The 22,333-nt window shown below is 38.2% G+C and overlaps 1 protein-coding gene across 3 annotated transcripts in view; it reads right to left on the bottom strand.

The window, feature by feature from the left end:
- The window catches only part of LOC594388 (testin), a 44,620-nt gene that overhangs the window by 5,854 nt on the left and 16,433 nt on the right, over positions 1-22,333 (bottom strand). For all 3 annotated transcript variants that reach the window (XM_793831.5, XM_003724070.3, XM_003724071.3), the window contains exons 2-5: positions 14,667-14,752; positions 13,467-13,752; positions 5,772-6,062; positions 3,649-3,939 (exon numbers count right to left, since the gene is read on the bottom strand). In XM_793831.5, coding sequence (XP_798924.4) covers positions 3,649-3,939; positions 5,772-6,062; positions 13,467-13,752; positions 14,667-14,752 — 954 coding nt within the window. The remainder of the gene's footprint in view (positions 1-3,648; positions 3,940-5,771; positions 6,063-13,466; positions 13,753-14,666; positions 14,753-22,333) is intronic.

Genomic DNA, 22,333 nt, shown 5'->3' with positions numbered 1-22,333 from the left:
AAATAGAAATATCTTTCTAATTGACAATCATATAATATCTCCAGCTTTCTAATGATTTTTCTACCTCTCATGGTAACTTCTATCAAATGAACGAAGCCAAATGCTACATCCACAAATAATTTTGTTGCCATTTATACTAATGGACATTCCCTTTAAGCCATCCAGATAGAGATGCTCCGCTTATCCGACTAATCAAAATTTAATGATGCTGTACATTAGGCTCCAGTAAACACACTGGTCACATTGAGATAGAGTCAGATGGCTGGGATCATGATATAGATTAGGGTTATCCATCTAAATGGCTTTAGGGAAAATGCTGCCATGCTGGCTTAACAAATGTAGCTCCAATCTACAGACAAGCATGTCTGAAGAGAAACAGACATGGGAAGTGAAAATGATCTTTGATTTTTTTTTTCTCCAAGTTTTTACATTTTTGGTCCAATTTGGAAATGTTTGTGTTGAAAAAAAAGTGTTAAATGCCATCATCTTTTTAAAATCAGCATATGGCTGTATATTCAATGAGTTTGGTGATAATAAACAAATTCAATTCAATTCAACTCAATTAAAATTCATAATTTGCACAGCTTACACCTGTAGCATATTTCAAACAGTACTGAAAATAATTACATTCAAGAAATTTTAAGACCAGGAACTACTGAACTAATTCTGATAGGCTTCCAAATGTCATTTCTTAAAACTACCATGCTTGTTTGAAGAGCCTAGAGGAGACGGAATATATTTTGAGGGTTTTTTCAAAGGACATCTTAATTACTCTATGATTCCCGAAACATCCGTTTGAAAGACAAGATATGATCTACAAAATAACATTGAACTACATGAAATCAAACGGCAGTCTAAATTAACCAAGGTTATTATTTCTATAGGTCCCTCCTATTAATCAGTCATTGGCTACAGCATGTCCAGATAGACCATAGTCTGAGTGCATGTCATGATATAACTGATTGCTCAATTCTAATTGACCATTTCCATTATCAGATGGCTATTTCTAGACCCTGATATATTTTAAGCAGAGTCGTCCAATAATTTTCACCTATGCATAGAGATTTATACGATGTCCATTTGACAGCCTATATAATTGGTCAACTCTGTTGAGCCATAAGCAACGGAGAAAATTACTTGCCCTTTGCTGTTGCAACAGTTACTCTGATCTATATTTCTAAAAGATATACAGTTGCTAAGGGCTTTTTGTAAAACTGTAACAGATATTAATAAGGGATTCCATGTTTGCTACATAATGTACCACTACCTCTACAATACAAAATACATGCATGCTTTACTCTTTACTGGTCAGATTGCCGATATAATGAGAGAACTTAGTTTAGAGCAAACAAAGAACATATGGATCAGATGATAGAATTTCAATTCAGCAGCACATATAAACTGTTCTGTCTTTGTGTCTTTATGAGCAGTTTCACTTTTTATATCTGGAATAACTCCCAGATAAACAATGAAATTTGAAGGTCTGAAGCACTTCAATTAAAACAAGGGATCATATTCAGATAGGAAACAAGTGGACCACAGATTAATACTAAGAGCATCTTTACAAATATTAAAACCTAAAAGACATACACGTAAGGTGAGAAGACTTCATAGTTTGTCATACAAAAATGCTAGAGTTTTAAAAAGGAAAGTGAAATCTGGACGTATTGTGAAGAACAAGGCTAAGTGGAAGTCTTGGTATGATAATTGTTTGTTTGATAATCTTGAAACACTGACCCTGTATTGAATACAGGCGCGTACACAGGGGGGGGGGGGGTTGGGGGGTTAAACCCCCCCCCCCTTTGGTATTTTTTTGTGTGTAAACCCCCCCCCCCCCCCCCCAGTTAAAAAGCTCATAGTTGGATCTTGGGCCCAGGTCTGCGTTCCGCCGTGAGGCGTGTACTGCAGTCCTGGCCTTCCTCTCAGTTTTCGCCCGGTGCCCTTAATTGAGTGCCAGGAGAGGCCGAAACGTTTACTTTGAAAAAATTGGAGTGTTCAAAGCAGGCCTCGCGCCTGAACACCAGAGCATGGAATTTGTTTAGAACTAGGGCGGTATCTGATCGCCTTTGAACAGCGGTCGGCTGAGTCATTGCAATTTTTTGGGGGGGACAAAAAAAAAAAAAAGTGTCCTCTTACCCCCCCCCCCCCCCACCGCTTATTCAGCGGCTGGCTGAGTCGTCGCGAAATTTTTGGCCCGATTTATAAATGTTAAACCCCCCCCCCCCCCCCTTGAAAAAATCCTGCGTACGCGCCTGATTGAATACATCCCTCCTGTAAAATTGTTATCATCTAGAAATTTACAGCCTCTAATGTGAACACTAGCTGTTCAGTGTTAGGAAACTGTGAGCAGGGGTGAATATAGAGTCAATTGGCAACTACTGAACTAACGAGCCTTCTGCGAAAATTCTAATAATAGTGCAATGTGAATTGTGAATACTTATCATACATGGATATAATTATACAGAGTCAATAGAAAAACTACTTTAATGCTAAGCTAGCTTCTAATGCTAAGCTAGCTTTTAATTCTATGCACATTATAACTTTAGTGCCATGAATGCTGACAGCATGTGTGAACATAAAAGTCAGCTGGGAAATATTTCACTACAAGCCCTCCAATCACTTTTTTACTACAGTATCTTGCGAACCACTTTTGTTGCGATTTTTAAATCCTATTGACATGTGTGAACATAAGTCAGATTGGAAACTCAATACGATTCCAAGCACATTCTAACCAAGTTCAGTGCAGCAATATGAACGCTGTTGGCATGTGTGGACACACAATAGAGTCTATAGGGAACCACTTTACTAGTACACAAGACCAGGCACTCCATAGGGAGCCTAATTAGTGTCAGGATGTTGGTATGTTGAGTGACGTCTTAATAGCATGGAGTAGGTCTAGGCCAAGAACCTAAACAGCCACTGGCAGTGCAGCCCTGCAACAGTGACTAGGCTTGTTTAGCTACTGGATTGCACTGCTACAACCATGGACCTACAGTGTCGGTGGCACAGACCTCTATTAAGTTCACAATCTCCTATCTCAGTGTTACTTGTCATTCACACATCTTTGTGCGTGTATTTTGGCTGTAAATTGGATAAACATATGAAAGCTGGTCCATTTTTCGTGGCAAAAAAACAAAAACAAACTTGTGGATATCACAAATATGATTGGGCAAAGGCTTTTAGAGATCTTTAGCATGCATGATCGATCGTATACTTTGAATAGAGATGCTATTACACATTTAAAATCACTTAGAATTCACTTATGTTTGTTTTATGTAGTGAACCAAAGTTCAGCCAAGTTAAAAAAAGGCCTGCTTGTCCACAATCCATAAACAAATATTATATGTCTCTTCATTTTTACAATCCTAGAAAAGTGGCACTAGTCCAGATAGAAAAAAATGCACTTTGAGCAATGCCTTTAGAGCATAAGGCTAATCAAAAACAATCTTTTGCGTCATTTTATCCCAAGCAGTGTAGTACCATTTTCCTCTCTATAAACCTAATAGCTGAAGTAACATTTCCTTTCCACTATCAGAAAGCCTACAAATATGATTTGGAGTTGACATATTAGAAATTAATTAAGTGGAGGAAATTGACAGTGCGGAGCAATTGTGATTGGAGCATGCGCCATAGAACCACTTTATTTACCCATTTTGAGCTGGATGTGGATGAAGCCGAAGCGGTGGAGGTGGTCGGGGAGGGTGGAAGGTCTGTTACCACTCCCTCGCTTGTCATCTGTGGTCCATCTCCATTGATTACAGGTGGTGGTGGGGGCCAGTACTCCTGGTCTGTTCCCACGGAGGCATCGGTAGCAGCGACATGGGCTGGGGATCCCTTGGCTGGTGATCCCTGCTTGGCTGGGGATGAGGTGCCGTAGCCATTAGGGGCGGGGGAATCCCCTGCACCAACATCATCATCAGGGGCTCCTGGATGAACACCCTGTAAGAACATGAAGAGGGATAGGAATACGAGAAAGGAGGAGGAGAGAGAGAAAGGGAGAGAGGGAGAGAGATAGATACAGAGAAATAAAAGAGTGAACGTTACACTGTCATGTTCATAGATGTATGACAAATAGTTTGAAACATATCTACACAATATCTTGATAACATAGCTTTTGATGATCTTAAAAAGACCATACTAAATGCTAGTGCATTATTAAATAAATATGCACATCTTATGGTTGTCGATGAATAGAAAGAGTGAGATTTTCTCTGCAGCAATGTGGTGCATTATTCCTCCTTTCTGGAGACCTTTATATATTTAGCTCTCAAGATCTAAGCCCCTCTCAGCTTCAAGGTTTATATTTTCCTTGTTGTACATCACATGTTCACTAGCAGCCAAAAGCAAACTTGAATGCAATTTCATGTTGCTGATGTTGACCTACATGTATGACACATGTCAAAGGAAATCCACATTTCTTTGTGTATATGAGGTCAAATATTATTGATAGACAAGCAACTCTATCTCCCTGCTTTTGGGCTGAGATATTGGGTTACACGTACATCAATCTCGAAGCGCCAGAAAACTTTCCATCCATTTTTATCTACATATTCTGTAATACTGTCATAAGCACAAACATATATCCATCTTCTCTTTGCTAGTCATAAATTTTACAAGATGCATTTGTATGCGTGCAACAACTGCAGGCAGTCACTAAACAAGGGATGTCCTCAATTTTAAACAGATGTCTAAATATAAAAGTAAGTAATTGGGTCAGGACTTTGACCCAATTGAAGTACCTGTTGAGCTCCTGAGATCTAGTATTATGAAGGAAAAAAACTGCTTTGGGTATTCAACCAGGTCATGTGTACATTGCCTGGTTGCCAATGGAAGAGTTGTTTGTGCAGACAAGGAACGTATTAATCACCACCTCAGCTAACAAATTACTTAGGTTTTTTTCTCTTTCTTTTCCAGTCATAGCAAAAGCAAGTACAGAGTGGACTTTAACCTCTTTCTCCAATACAAGGGAGACATAACATACAATGTAATTATCATATTTCTCCAAATATCCTACAGCATGCAATTGCATCTTCCATTATGAAATTGGAAGACTACCATATGCTTTTCCATTGTAAAGGTAAAGGTTGGAAAGATATTTCATATAATTTTCTTTATTGCAAGCAGTAGATTAACTACTATCTACTGCAAGATGTTCTAAACCAAATTTAATATTATCATCACTACCACCACCACCATCATCATCATCATCACTACCACCACCACCATCATCATCATTATCACTACCACCATCACTACCATCACCACCACCATCACTACTATCACCACTACCACCATCACTACTATCACCATCACTACCATCACCACCACCATCACTACCATCACCATCACTACCATCACCACCACCATCACTACCACTACCACCATCATCATCATCATCACTACCACCACCACCATCATCATCATCATCACTACCACCACCACCATCATCATCATTATCACTACCACCATCACTACCATCACCACCACCATCACTACTATCACCACTACCACCATCACTACTATCACCATCACTACCATCACCACCACCATCACTACCATCAACATAACTACCATCACCACCACCATCACTACCATCACCACCATCATCATCATCATCACTATCATCATCATCATCATCATCATCATCTTTATCACCACCCGGGTCATCATCATAATCAGGATTAAAGTCACCATTCCATCCATCAAACTTAAACTCTATGGTCTAACGATTATTCTCAACTCTGGTCCTCCCGAACCCTTTCCAATGTTACCTTCTTGTTTGGCTTGGGTGGCACAGGGGGAGCAGCGGCTAGCTGGAAGGAGCTTCCCGCGGCCTTGACCTGGACCGGTTGCACCATCCCGATGCCCACGGCATGCTCCTTGTACTCCTTGACGAAGTCCTCCATGTCTTTGACCTCCTTATCACTCAGGTTCTGGCAGAGCTCAGGGGCCTGGTCATGGGCTGGTAGCTGAACGTGCATCTGCTTCTTGCGTAAGTCGGCTCCTTGGGTCCCCTCGATGGGCTGGCTCTCCATGGGAAGCATCTCCATGTAGCGGGTAGCCTGCATGCAGATGAAGGGGTGAAAAGCAATGCTCATAATTAGATCCTTTTTTTAATGATATTATTCAATACCCCAGTTACAAAAACAAGACTGATATTAGACCAGCAACAGTCTGAAGAAAAATTATGTTACCTCAAATGGAGAAGAAGAAAAGAAGATCATTTTGGAGTTGGTCTGGAATTGGTATGGTGGTATGACTTGAGGTGCAAAATGATGTTCACAGTTAAATCATGTGAAAGAAAACTTGCATGACATCATACAAAATTACGGTCTGTAAAAAATTATGTATCATTTTTAGCCCACATATAAAATGTACACTATTCCCTGTGTCATAATAGAATTTATATAGACTTAGAATGTTCCATATGATAAATATGCTACATCATACATGTAGGTATATTAATAGATCAAGGAATAACAAATCAATAGTATTCAGTCAACATATACTGTAATTATTTGGAAAGATGAACTCAAGTTGACACCCTACGTTTCTAAGCAGCATCACGATTGTCAAGATTAATCAATAAACTACTCACAACCTTCATGCTTTCTCTCCTCACACTATTTGTATATCTTGTAAAACTCAACTCCAAAGCTACAAAAAGCACACACAATCATGTTGCCTGTTGAATAAAGAGCAGAGTATATAGAAAGGGGTAAGCCATCACCCAACCTCGTATAAATTTGCTTTGAAATTAATTACTGTGTAAGCTGTTATTTTCAGGAGAGTTCTAATTCGCCAAATTTTGTCAATCGCCGTATAGGGTCACAAATCCCACAACACTTGAAAATGATCTGAAAAACTATTTGTGAGCATGTTGTGCTAGGAGCCTTTAACTGTGAAAACAACAGTCCACAAAAAATGCCTGTCTCCCAGACACATGCAAGAACATCTACACATATATTAACTAACCCTTATACTGTTTCATAAGTCCTCTTCAAAATGGAGAGTTTAAAACAACAAACTGATGACCATGACTTTGACTATCATTAAGAAAATAACCAGCCTTGTTCGAGACTAATCTATTGCCTATCTGGAGTCGATGAGAGGTTAATAGGTCGAGAGAGCAAGATGAGATCAACATTTATGGGCCAACCTGTTTCTGAGAGTGAAACAAGTAGAGATATGACTTAATCTTTTTATTGTTTTATCATTTGGGAATTGAGAAAGTGTTGGAATGAAAGTGTATCAAAAGCAATGGAAACAATTCATTTGTATATCTGTACAAGTATTCATGAACAGGGAGTAGCTACTGATATTCACTGAATGTTTGTTAATTTAGTATAAGAACAGTATTAATTCCGCTTTGATTAATTTTCCTTAGACATTGATTTCAATACATCTACAAGTAGCTGGTTATTGTGTTAATTGTGTATCTTTTCCGAAATATAATTCTACTCTATCCATTCTTTCATTTCTATCCCACCTTCCTCACCAACTTCCATTGCCCTCATACCCAGGCTTGCATCACTTCTACAAAAACAAAATTCCCCTCTCAGCAGTGGAGCCACGGGAAATCTGCAACATCCAGTCAATGTCAATTACGTTGCTACGGTAACAATTATAATAATCATGTTTGGTTTCTGGGTAGAGATAGCATTGTAGATTGCCAATTTTCTTCCCTTGTTCATCGTAATGTCTGACAGATGAGACAAACGTTGCCTAACTTGCCCTGCCAGGCTCCCCCCCCCCCCCTCCTCACCCACAAAAAAAGGGTAAAAAACAGAAACGTTACAATTTGAACAAATCAGTGTACTACTAATTCATAAAGATCTTGAATTATTTGCTAATGGAAAAGTGAGATTTCCTTCTTGTTATTTTTATATCTAAACATGTCTCTGTTTAAGTTTCCAGAGTTAAATCACACATTGTTTTTCACATTCTTTCCTGCCGTTTATTCTCCTCTTATTCCTTATAAAAATGTTCTTCTAAATTATCATTACCAAACAACCTACATGTACATGTATCCATACAGCTGCAAACCTTCCACAGTAAAAACTTGGAATCCATCATAAGCAAAAATTAGGGAGACAATGTTTAGAAGCTTTTATACAGATGTTTTCAGAAAATGAGAGGAACACGGGATTATTATACTACGCTGGAAGGCAGAAAATTAGGAATCCTTCCTCTAAAATAGGAATGGCAGGTTGGCAGCTATGTATAGGAACAAATTATGATTTACATTTACTTTGATATCATATGACATGTAAGGCTAAAGTCAGTTGTCTGGCTGCTAATCCTAATGCATCTTTCTAATGGTACTGTTTATATTCTTAGACATTGTTTACCTCTTGGAGATAAACCAAGCAGATTGACACAGCATAAACATTGGCTGTGAAGGAGGACGAGTGACTAACTCCCCCACTCACACTGGAGAAAAAAAATCACTTTACAGATATATACGAAAAACTGTAAATCCATACAAGAAATTTCTTTTCTCTATCCTGAAGTCTGAAAATCATATAATCTGTTTGGAGCCAGAAGGGTGTCTACTCTGTGTATTTGATATGAGTTAATGCCCTTTTGGTTCCAAACAGACGGTATGAGGAAACATTGTAGAGAGCAAAACAGAGGTTTGAGCATTATTTAAATATTTAATTGTTTTGTGCAGAAACTTGATGTGAATGTGGTATATGCCATATAAGGCTTCTAGTGACAGCACACTGCTGACTGGCCAGGTAAAGCCCCAGTCCCATATAAAGCCGGACCAGCACGGACGAGCACGGACCACTCCGGACCATCCCGGACCATGGTCTGGGGTGATCCGGGATGGTCCGGGATGTTTTGTTCAAAAAAAGTTTGATGCTTTTAAGCTACAGTCCCATATATGTCCCGGACCGTCCCGGACCATCCCGGACCCCATCCGGGGTGATCCGGGATTCGGTCCGTGTTGACACCGTGTTGGCACCGGGGTGGTCCTGGATGGTCCTGGATGGTCCTGGGCGGTCAATAACTCACTCCCGGACTGCCACGGATCAACACGGACCGCCCCGGCGCCACTACGGATGACCCCGGACCCAACACGGTGGCTACACGGATCACCCCGGATCAAACTTTTGTCCCGGACCGTCCCGGACCACCCCGGCAGTTTTTGACAGTCAAAAACATCCGGGGTCGACTCCCGGACCGCCCAGGACCATCCAGGACCATCCAGGACCATCCAGGACCATCCAGGACCACCCCGGTGCCAACACGGTGTCAACACGGACCGAATCCCGGATCACCCCGGATGGGGTCCGGGATGGTCCGGGACGGTCCGGGACGTATATGGGACTGTAGCTTAACACTAAACATACAAGTTTGTCTATTTACCTCTTACAAACTAACATATTCATGTGATCTATTGCACCTATATGTTTCCTTTTAATGATGCTGCTTTATACATTTCCAACACAACGTTGGTATAATTTTCATTCTGTGTGAACAGGCTATGTGAGTCTTTCATGTTTGCGCTGTGATGACCGAGGATGTGTATATTTTCATTGCTCTTCGGAGCTCAAATTCATGGAGTGAGGAATATACAGGCAGAGTAATAGCCTCTTGTCGATGCCCTCGCGCTGTTGGAGTCTCTAAATTCTGACGAGCGAAGCGAGTCAGAGAAACCGAGGCGCTTGCGCGGAGGGCCTCTTGACAAGTGATCTGAATTATATATTCATGAGACCCGATTTCCTACTGAATAATGCATGTCTAGACCGCAGCGATTGTGTGTGTGTACGTGTGTGTTCGGGATTGCCCAACTAGGCTAGTCTGCAAGCACAGACCCTAATTTGACACTTTATCAAAAAATCATTGTGCCTTGAGAGAAGCCTAGCCCAGCTATCTACTGGTACCTACTGGTTGTACCAATATAGGTCAGGAGCAGCTATAGTACGTGGCATATGCACTATAACACTGTTATAGTGCACACTCTCTTTTACGACTGACCAGGGTTTGTGCTTGCAGACTACAACTAGGCGGCCAGACTCGCTCTCACGGAGGGAATTCGCACAGAGCGGTAGATATTACGTCATAGTAGCTCTCTCTGATTGGATGACTTTCACCGAACTCTGCTGGGTCGGAATATTCGCCAAACAATGTAAAACATAAGAAATTCAGATCACTTGTCAAGAGGCCCTCCGCGCAAGCGCCTCGGGTTCTCTGACTCGCTTCGCTTGTCAGAATTTAGAGACTCCAACAGCGCGAGGGCATCGACAAGAGGCTAGCAGAGTAATGGCTTGAGCATGGGTGTTTAATTTATGCATACAGCCGTCCTTATCAGATATCATGATAAGGTGAAATATTCTGATGAAAAACTATATAATCCTTATAAGAGCAACAGATTACCAATTGCAGATCAATACGGCCAGCTGTTATGTAGTGACCTTGATTCTCGCTTTAATATTACCGGTTGGAAGAATAGGTCTACGTGTACATCTGTATGAACATAATAGTGTTAAAAAATAATGAAAAAATACATGCAACGGTATGAAAGTGTTTAGGGGCCTACAATTAGACTTTAAAATACATCATCTTGTACACCTATACAATACATGTATGCACGTTAAATCTATGCATCATATTCTATCATGCAGTGCATTTTTATAAGTTTACTCAACATACTTGCATGGGTTCAAAGTTTCATTGGAAAGAGCTGCGTGGTATCTATTCTTGAACTTTTGATCTCATGTGTATTTACTCTTTTAAACTACAGAATGAAAGAATGGGTACTTCCCATTTGATAAGTTAACATATATTCTAAAGATATAATGCATCATTCCAGATTTAGAAAACATGACAGATTTTAAAAATTAGAAAGCACTTGTTCAGAGAATTTTGCAAGGAAATGAACTTCAGTTCAGCTCATATACTTTGTACATGTACATCTGTGAAATATGACTTATGATTTATGAATTGCTACTTCCCAAAATATTGTTACCTCTGAGTTCATGGTTCTATATCCTCCTATACAGTACATTCTGGAGCATAATATGTAATCCTATCAATTATAAAAGGTTTCTCTTCACAGCCCCAAAGATTACCACCTAAAAGATGGATTGATGGTGAATTTCTTCCTACTTGAAAGGATATCATAAGACTCTTTGAGTGCTCGTTCATCAAATCTTTCAAAAGAGGAAAGTATGTGTAGGCTATTTATAGAATCTCTACTATGTGCTGAAATATCTGTGAACTTGAAGTGAAAACAATCAAGACTGTAACTTTATGGGTCAGCATCCCCACCCCAGTTGGGATACAATCAAAGTACCCCCCCCCCCCCATCATTTCTGTAAAGTATGATGTATGTGTATTTCAAGTGCTACTAAGAATAAAGACTGTATTTCATATATATATGTACTGTATGGATCAGCATCACCTATTCCCAGTCAGGCTACAATCCAAGTAAACCTTCACCCTATCACCCTCATAGAATGTAATGAAATATCTGTGAACTTGGAGTGATAACAATCCAGACTGTCATTCTATACCATAAATTCCAAGTTCCATAAACATTTCTGTCCGATAGGGTTTCAGGCAGGTGATATGTTGGTGGAATAACACCAAGCCTGATAATGATGCCCCATACTATGAATGAATTCAAGCAACTAGGGGTAAGAAATAAGCATTCCAAATCTTTAAAGACTACTCTTCAATTGTTTATAATAACAAAAATGTCATACATTCATGTTTGATTTATCTTTTCATATCAACAAATAACATTCCTAAAAATACTGGGAATTTAAAACAAAGTCACCATTTCAAATTTACTGACATATATCACTCTTAAACTTGTATCAAAACATCTATAATGCGTTTTATCTAATCTTATGTATGGATCAAAAAGAACACAGAATGAGAATTCAGACATAATGATTGATAACCAAGTTCAAATATCAAATCACAAAAAGAAAATACTTAGCGACATGTCCTATGAAGATAGACTCACTACTCTTCACTGGTCAAGCTTATCTTCCAGGAGAGACTATCTCCTTCTTTCATTCACTTTCAAATGCCTCAGTGGTCTCACCCTTTGTGAGGCTCTTACTGAATCCACCCAGATCAATTCCAGGCGACAAGAGGTACTTACATTCCGCCACCTTCCTTCTAGGACACAGGCACTTTTTCTTTCTCCATCTCGCCGCTTTCCAAGACTGTGGAACAACCTTCCCACAGAAATAAAAGATACTGCTGTACTTCATTCTATTTCATCCTTCCTTTCAACACTGAAACAATCTCTTCTCACTGTTCATTGAACTCATTTAATTCAATGTAAAACAATGTATTGATAATTATTAATGGTAATATTTTTTATACTCGTGTCTGATTTCAAATTCTGTCCATTTCTCTCAAGCTGATCGTCACTTAAAAGCAACTGATATGTAATTTTACTGTGCCTTTTTGGAAACCCTAAGATTTATTATACATCTTACCTAGTTCATAACTGACTAATTTGTTTAATTTGTCACTTAGAAATAATATCAATATTGCAAGCTCATTTCTTTGTTCCGTTTAGTACATATTAGGCTTCAGATTACAATTGTATTCATTTCATTTTGAAAGTTAGAAATTATTGTTAAGCATTTTATACCATTATGTAACTTTCCTTCCCAATAATAATCATATCAAATGTTTCTAATGTAAACGCCAGGTTATTGATTTGAAAGTTTTTATATTTATGTGATGAACGTAAAGCCATTGTAATGACATAATAATGTAATGAAAGTAAGGAAGTAAGGATATAATAGTAATTGCTCCAACTATTGTTATCCTGATATATATATATATATATTTATTTATTTTGTCATATTGTGAATTTTTATCCTGTTCTTTACTCTTAATTTTCCAGGATGCAGACTGTGGGGGTGACATGCTTTCAAGTTGGCAATTTAAATTGCTTTTGTCACCCCTGACCAGCAGATTGTATCCTTCTCTCTATCTCCTCTCCACTTTCCTAAAGCTGTTTGTATGTATTATGAAATGTCTATGTATTATCTGATTGTTATACTCACTGTATGTTTTCTGATTGGTCAAATAAATAATAATAATAATAGTATAAAGTACACTACTCTCTACAAACTGCTAATGAACTTTGAATTGAGACTGGGAGGTTGATTGTGTCTACAAGTCATGTGTTTTGTCCTGGCTAAGTATAAACAGCAGGATTCAACAGAAAAGTATTGACATATCTACTAAATTTGTATTTTAAAACAGTGCAGAATAATGACTATTAATTATTCAGTACTATGTAAGGTAGTCTTTTCACCTCTGTTTGTAAAAATAGAAGATAAAACATTTGTGCAGAGTAATCAGAGTGTTCTAAGCCTCCCCCCCCCCCAACAAAAAACGTCTTGCATTAAAATACTTAATGAAAAAATAATCAAGATTTTCAGAATTATGCCCGCCCCTCTCCAAAATCAACTACAACTCACCGTTTCCACAGTGGCACCATCGGGCACCCATTCAAAGGTGATCCGTGCATCTCCATCTCCATTGGGTTTGCTTTCATCTTTCTTCGCAATGTCGTTGTTGATCTTTTCTTCTTCTACTTTTTCCGGTGCATTCAGGAACTGAGTACGACTGACCGTCATGGTGTTGAGGCTGTAACGAACCGTGTGTACTTCGTCAAAGAGACGTCCGATCTTGCGGAACTGCTCTCTGTCCTGGCCAATGATCCTGTGGTCCTCTGGCCCGCACTTGCATACTTTGCAAATTTTCCTGAAAAAGTTGCAAATGAACATCTTTACACTTTTTTACACATTACTAATATGTCTTTATGATTTTTTTTTTTTCATAGTTTATCATTACAACACTGACAGTCAACATCAATCAAGGTCACTGATGACTGCATGAGGGGAACACATCTAGTGACAACAGGTAAATTGAAAATGAGTACCGGTACTATCAGGGGCAATTGTATCCTATGTGCGTCTATCTCAGAAATGGAGTGGATTGTAATATCTTGCTGCATCCTGGCTACAGATGACAAGTGTGACACTATTAGTATTACCTCTTTCATAATTTTTTGAACTGGCTCTCAACAAATAACCTTCTGCCTATTATAGCTGTAAATGTTATTAGTTTTGTTTCTTGCATTTTTACATAGCATTTGTAGGATTTTCATTCACTCAGGAGATCCACTTTCCAAGTTTCCATCAGAGAAATAATAAATGGTCTTACAAATTTCAAAAGATCTCTTCAAACATACTTCTTCCCTCAGTAAATATTGTGATGTACTTATGTAGATGTCCCTTCTGTCTCTCTTCATATTCTGTGACTTTTTTAAAAAGCACTATTGTAACTTTTGTTTTTAGTGCCACCGTATATTAGATATTATTTTGTCATTACAAACTTACTGAGGAAAGGCACTGAATGCAGTAAGATAATGTTTTTTTGGCTTTTGGTGGATACATCATTTAAAGCCCCACTGCACTACTTATAGCTACTTACGCCCTCTATATAGCAAACAATGCCTAATCTTGGTCTCCCATGATCCCCTTTTTCTTATGTTAATTGAGAGCTGATTTGATGAGATAACCACCTGTCAGTGACCTTGCAGGGAGGTCTAATTCCCCCTGGCCAAACTAGTGCAGAGAGGCTTTAAATGTTTTAAGATGGTGACCATTGCTTACCTCCAGAAGTGAAGGTCAAGTCCTGTACAGGCATCTCCACACTTGAGGCATGGTGCTCCAGCTCCGATCTCATGACCTAAGGTGACCTGAACAAAACATAAAAAAAGGAAAGGATCAATAAATGACAAGTCTACAAGTTCAAAGATGTAATCTTACAAGTAATACCAAGTATAATGCATTCCACTTTACAGTTTGATTAATTAACAGCAGACTTGGTGGAATTACCAATTAATGAGCATACAAATCTTCCAGCAAAACTCAAGTATCATTAATAGGAATCAGTATGAAAGTATTCTTTTCTGACAATGTTCAATTTTGGTTTCGGTGAGGAATTTATGATCATGAATTATCCTTACGAGTTGATTTGCCTGAAGTTGGTGGAGATTGTGCACATTACACATAAAGAGTGAAGCCCACTCTCAGTCATTGATAACATCAATTATCAGGATTCAAGGAAATACCTAAATGTGGTCTAATTCCCCATGAGAACCCAAGGTAACACCGATTTGAAGCTAAAGAAAGGAACTGGGGTGCTTTATTTCAGTAACCACGCACTACCTGAATTCAAATTCAAATAGCATGCTAAAGTTCCAACCTTGAAGATGAAATGGTGGGAACAGTATTCCCAACCACAAATGTTACAAGTAATGTGTACAATTCACAGATGATTGATTTGATTGGTGTACTTGATTAACACACTCAATGAAACATAAATGCCTCCCTTTCATGGGTGCATCTGGAAATGGTTTTGGAAATTATTCTGGAGGTTAACATGGTCGTTATGTAGGTGTACCAAGGTTTCTGCAATTAGCCTTTACAAGATGTGCCTTTGCAATATTTGCATGGTACTCCAACAAACAAACTAAACAACATGAAAGTTGACATGTACTCAAACAAACAGCTGGGTATTGTTATTTTTTCATGGATAGATATTAAAATTTGAAATTTAGGAATATGGCTTATAATTGCGTTTCAGTACTCATCCGTTTGAAGCTGGACCTTCCAGTGGCATATATATGTGTTGAGATAATATGAATGTTTACATGTCATGAGAAAACCTGAGCAATATAATTTTTTCTGGATAAATATAATCTTTTCAATTTAGGAACATGAAAAGCTGTATGTTCCAGTCCTTGTGAGCTTGGACCTGGATCAGAAGCCTATTTACAGTCTATCAGGCAGGATGTCACGTTGGTACATTTTTGACACCATACCAGTTTCCAGTCCAACCGCATCAGATGGTAGCCATTCTTGAGGGGATGCCACTCTCTCATCGCCTAAGTGTAAGCTCATGTTGTCAGAGAAGAAGAGATACCCACACTAACTATACTAGGTATGTTCACACGAAAGAGTCATACTTTCAAACTTGAATTTTGCGTAACAATAATTAAACAACGATCCGCTAACAACGATGAGGGCTCGCATGGGAGCAAACAAAATAAATGTAGTATCAAACATTTTAAACTACAAGCCCGGCCCGCAATCATTGTAATTACAAGCATGCATATAACCTATAAGTTATTTTGTCCTCCGCATGGCACATGATTTTGAGTGAGGATGCCCTCCGGCTTGTAGTTGTGGTTTATAATTTTGAGTAAACTTACAGTTTCATAACCATAAATGTGTCTGCATGGATGATCTAAACGTATGGATTATAGTGTGAACCCAACTACTATACAAGCTTGAATGGGGTAGAGAAAGTGACAGAGTGTAGAGGAAAAGAAAATATGGGAAAAGACAAGGTGGTGGGGCTGAAATACAAACTTAAAGCAACAGAGAAAGATGATGGACATGTAATGGGAAACTCATAAATATACAATAAACTAGGCCTACACATAACCAAAGACAGGAATAAAACATGGAGTGGGAAGTAAGGCTATGTATAGCCATCCAGACTGAAAGCAATAACCGTTGAAATATGAAATACGAGAGGGAAAGTATGAACGGAGCCAGGAAAGTCAAGTAATCAAAATAGAAATATGACGCTTTGATGATGGGTGTAGGGGCATGGCATCATTTCAAATTAGTCTAAGCTGCAGGCCATTTGCATTTCATTTTGTGAAGTCCATATGACATGTAATAGCCAAGATGATGAAATAGAATCTGCTCTAGATCAAAACATGAAAAGGATATACATGTACACGGCACAAATATGTTAGCTCCTGTTAATACTGGTACACTGAGTAATTCATCTGTTTGAAACCCGGATAGGCAGGAACTCATATCCTTTCAAATGTTATATTCAATGCACTTCTAGCTCTCAGAGTTAAATTCCTCCATATAATACATTGTTTATGCAATTTGTGGAAATCGATAATGCCATTATTTCAAGCGTTCCTATACCTGTAAGTGTTATAAAAATGTTTACTGAACTGAACTTTAAAATATGAACTAGTTTTTTTAAGGACTTCACAAGTGCGACAGGTATGATTAATATTATGATAATGTCAAATGACCATATGTCAACAAAATAGATGGCAGTATGTTTTCCAATTCCTTGGAGCAGTGAATGATGTTGGTTGGGACAGATTGAATATCTGGCCTGGTAACTGCATTATCAGCTTCGACTGATCGAGGGTGACACGATTGTGGTTTGACGTGTGCGCAGCCACACACATCTACACCGCCGAAACACAAACCCAAGCGCCTGGAAAGTGCATCACGCTAGAGCTGGAGCGTCTTACACGCTCTGACAGCCCCGGTTAATGAAATTAAGAGCCGTGCCGTGGGGGGAGGGTGGAGGGAAATATTAAACTGTCAAGATTGGTTCATGTTGGAGGAGATGTGGCTGAGGAAAGTAGAAAGGATGAAGTTTGCTTAATTGGATCATGGATGCAGGACGAGGAGGTGGATCAATGACAGATTACCACAGAATTTAGGCATTCCAATTGAATTACCAGGACATGCAGTTTACACGATCTACAAGTGAAAATTGCTCTGCTCGTTGAAGGTTAATTGAAAACTGATCTCCCAGCCAGAGTCGATGATTGTAATGAATTATCTTTTTACAGGGTAGTAGGAGTTACAACTACAAGTGGACAATTTATGATTACCGGTAGACAATTTTCCTTTTTTAGGGGGGGGGGGGACTTTCTAATCATTGATCTGTTTCATAGGGAACAATTAAAAAAAAATATAATAAATTTTGAAATTAAAGTATAGATCAGATGATAAAATACAGTGTATGTAAAGTAATCAAAATATTTGAGTTATCATAAATTATAAAACATTCATCATAATGGTATTTTTGAGCTATTTTCATGTCATCTATGTACAATCCAACAATAAACGACAGTTCAAAGCATATAACAATCTATTGAATTGACCAATTTAGTATCGCTTTTAATGTGTATTTTGTACACTGGTCAATTCAGTCATGATTTCCCAAGGCACCATGCACATTCCCTTTAAGGTCGCCCATGTTATGATCTTGGGAGAACCCATGGTTGTGCATTTCTGACTGGTGAGTCATGCAATAAATCATTTCTTATCCCATGATATAGGGTGAGCTAGGTGGGGAGATTCCCAGCTCATTCATGTCACAGCGTGAGACTTGGTGTGTCATCAATCACATCCTCAAAATATAAAACCTGTATCTCTCCCTTCCACATACTACCATGAGGACCTTTGTCTTACCCTTTGTCTTACCCTGCTTCCCCACCATATCCAAAAATATATGTATCCAAAAACACTGCCTTATATTAAAATTAACTCTAAAATCAAACTATTATAAAAAAAAATGCTTTGAAATAGGGGGCAATTCGTAATTAGGAAGTGCATGGTCGATCATTGATTGGAAGGTACGGGATTTGGATTCTAAAATTATGTGTAGGGCCTCTTGTCATTAAGGTTAATTGCAACCCCAACAAAATCAAATTCAAAATCGAATGAAAATTAGATTTTGACAAATCAGAATCATATCTTCTGCTGAAAGCAAGATTTTATTAAATTTATATGCTTCTTTCACACTTTACAGAGTTATCACGCCTTTCTAGCTCTCAGTAGACAATACAATCAGGACTTTCATCAACATAACTTGTTACAAGAACTTCTGTAAAAAGCACAAATGTCTACAAACAGAACTGGAGAAGCAACACTCAAGCCAACTACAGGCTGTTTTTCTAGATGCCACAAGGTCAACAAACATTTCTACTTTCTTCCCTTTAACATCAAGCATAGATAAATGATAGATGACTTCTACAAGTAGATATGAAAATCATCTTAACTTAGATACCAAGGCATGCAATCTTCGGCCACGCACCAGCGCAAAGCCTATAATTACAGAGTTTCCAGGGGTAGCATTCACACAGCCCAACCAACCAGGCCATATATACTGTAGGCTAGTCCAAGGTGTCATGCAGTGAAATTGCCTATGCTGTTGACTGTAAATCGATGAGTCTAACGACTACTGTAATGACTTGGAATGCCCTAGGGCCATCCTGCCCTCCTCGTCTCTCAGTTATGATGAGCAGGAATCAAGATTCAATTGATCTGCCAGTTTATCAGAGGGAGATATGAAGCTCTTACAAGCCTACACAGTCTACATGCTAGCCGAGTACACCATCATAGGCTATATATTCTACACTGGTCATTCATGGAAAGTATAATTTGAAATTTATTTTTGTCTTGTTTAGATAGCACTTCCTTCCTCATCAAAAATAGACCAACATAATTACTCTTAAGATCAACATCATACATGGAATAACCAACACACAGAGCTATTCTGCAATCTACAGTAAAGTGTTTCCCATTTCCTCTCTATAACCTAGTTCAAAGATATAATTTTCAGTCAGACTGAAGATAATTTGTCAATTTCCAAATGAAATTTTGACAGACAGCAAACTATTTGGTTAGCTTGGCCCGATTAAAAGACCCTGCCAAGAAAACATGGTGGCCACAGCCTGCCAAAAAGAGGTGAGTGAATGTACACATATGCTTGATATCATTAGGCATAATTTAATTCATCATCATGCACTTATCATGATGTGTTCTGTCGATGTTCAGGTCAGATTCCATTATGCCGAATTCTTCACCCAGAAGTACAAAAGAACCCTAGAACTGTCCCATGAGAGACGAGCGGATGTAACTGGGTACTCCAATTCCTATCAAAGGTGCCATTAGGATTGTGGCGGGAGTTGTCCGTGAATACTAATTCACTGATTGCATCAATGTGAAAGCAAACACAGCATGTGTCTTCCTACAAATCACGGCTGAAGGTAGAAACTTGATTTCTAAATGAGAAGAACCCCATTCCACACACAGCAAGGGAGAACAACTTTTAATCAAACAAAGCATTTCAGTGACAACCAGTTTACGTTTTACAATGGACTGTTCACCTTAGAATTATTTGCGTTCAATTAATTTGCATTATTAAAATCAACCACTAAAAATCTTTAACCTCCATTCTTTTGGCTGACATTTCAGGACTATGAGGAAAATAAAGGAGAAAATTAAATCCTGTGCACGGAACCCAAGTCGGATTGGGTTCTGACTTCTGAGTGTGCACATATACATCAACTAGTCTACAGTATGCAGAAAACACAAGTCACTTCTAATGTTTATTGAGAGAATATTTAAGAAGTAACATCAGAAGCTTCTATTTTTAATACAGTAAAGAATGGAACCCCTAACATAAAATCAAAAGTGTTTGTGGTAATTAGTTCCCTTTAATATTAAAAAATTGATATATTTGGTTCAATTCACACAATTATGTTTGAAAGATTATCATCCTTGAAGAGGGAATAGCTTTTAGAAACAGATTGCTGCAAAAATAGTGTTACTCCTGTGTTTCCCGGCTGGGACTCTAAGTGAATAATACATGAGACACGGGAGACCGTCCTACCCGTGAGAAAGAGCACAAACCGTGAAGGATGGGCCGCCACTGCGCCAACGCTCTCACGTGTTATAAACAATCGATATAAGGTGACATGCTACATGTATACTGCATCTCTTTCAGGTGTAGGATGTTTGGTGCAGAGATTTGAAATCACTCTTTCTTGGCCTCTTTTCCTTTTTTCTTCGTCTCTTTTCCTTCTTTCTTCATAGTAAAGGAGGCTACATCAAGGCTACTCAGGTGTTAAGAAAGACGTTTTCCGGTGCTTACCAATTATCTACTGAGCGTCTGCTTTGCACCTGCTTTCTAAGTTGCCCTTTAGAATTTGTATCATTGAGGAGGCCTACTTTTTTAAATAAATGAAGCTCACACAGTATTCAAGATTTTTAACTTTCTCATTTAACAATGAAAATGAAAATGTTTAAATGATGAAGGCTGAAGCTGAATAGCTGAAACATTCAGAGGTAAACATTTTGCAATGAAGTCATAAGTTCAACTTTCAAACATACTTCTGAAATAAATCATTTAGAAATTAGCACCACCTTTGAATCAAGTAGCCCTTTTCTTAGCTTTAAATAGCTTTCCTATAAATGTTATTTTATCAATTAATGAAGCTTATAATACAATATTCAACTTTTCAAACTTTCTTAGGTTGCAATGAAAATTTAACTAGTTTAAAAACATTAATTGATATCAATTTTACTTGGAAAGAACACAATACTTGTATGAAAATCACAAAACAAAATAATTACTCATTTCTCAATAGCTTTCCTAAATCTCTAGAGTACTTTTAATCTGCAATCTGCATATGCGTAGCCTGCCTGTCACCCACGAGAATGCAGACTAATGAATCTGCGTGACAGGTGGATTGCAACTAGGATTGATGAAGATGTACGTGAAGTCTTTTTTGTTTTTTTGTTCGGAACAACTGCTAGAAGCAGACAATTTTGATCAGTCCTTGTCAACACACTGAAATTAAAAACTCTACAAAGATGAGCTGGTAATTGGTCTAGTATTGCAGCTGTGTTTGACGAATTCTACCTTTCACTTCATCACAATGTGGGGTACTAATTCACATGCAGAGCAATACATGTGATTTAAAACTTGCAATCAGAATCTTCCCTCTTTTTCACTTGTGAACCGACAATTCTCATTTATAAATAGCTTGTAAATCAAATATTCTGGTCTATTAAAATGTGAAGTGGAGTAGGTCATTAGGTTAGATTACTTAGAGAGAGTTTTGTCAGTGGTCAAGTTTTATGGAAGTTCCAGTATTGAAATGTTGTAATTTAGATGAAAATTTATGAATGGGAAAAAACGAGGCTATTAATTAAATGTGAAAATTTAAGGGCGGTGACATTTTAATACTGGTTTTGGCTTTACTGTACTCCAACTACTGTGCATGCTGGATTAATACTATGCAGATGCTTGCTATAATAGAAATGAGCAAGTAGCAACTTTTTTGAAAACTTAAAAAAATTGGAGGAAACTGATTAATCATCATTTTGCAGAAGACAACTGTATACAGTACCAGGATATTATCTTATTATATATACAGCATTTCTCTTTCATCAGCTACTTTTTCATGTAAACATTTATGAATTGAATACATTAAAATGCTGGAATGGAACTGAGAGTTAAACATGGGAAAGCCTATGTATACAATGGACTTCCTGTCTATTATCCTCTACAGACACATTATATCCCATCATCTGCTGAGAGCCAGAATGGTGTTCATTCATGGTAATTCACAAGTAATGCCCTTCTGTCTCTCAACCACAAGCTAAAATGGCCTGGCCTGCATGATTGTCTTCATCTTCAAGATTCTCTGGAT

The sequence above is a fragment of the Strongylocentrotus purpuratus genome, unplaced genomic scaffold (genome assembly GCF_000002235.5).
Source record: "Strongylocentrotus purpuratus isolate Spur 01 unplaced genomic scaffold, Spur_5.0 spur5_scaffold_6, whole genome shotgun sequence".
In the NCBI taxonomy this organism is placed as follows: domain Eukaryota; kingdom Metazoa; phylum Echinodermata; class Echinoidea; order Camarodonta; family Strongylocentrotidae; genus Strongylocentrotus; species Strongylocentrotus purpuratus.
This window is presented reverse-complemented; position numbering and strand designations above follow the sequence as displayed.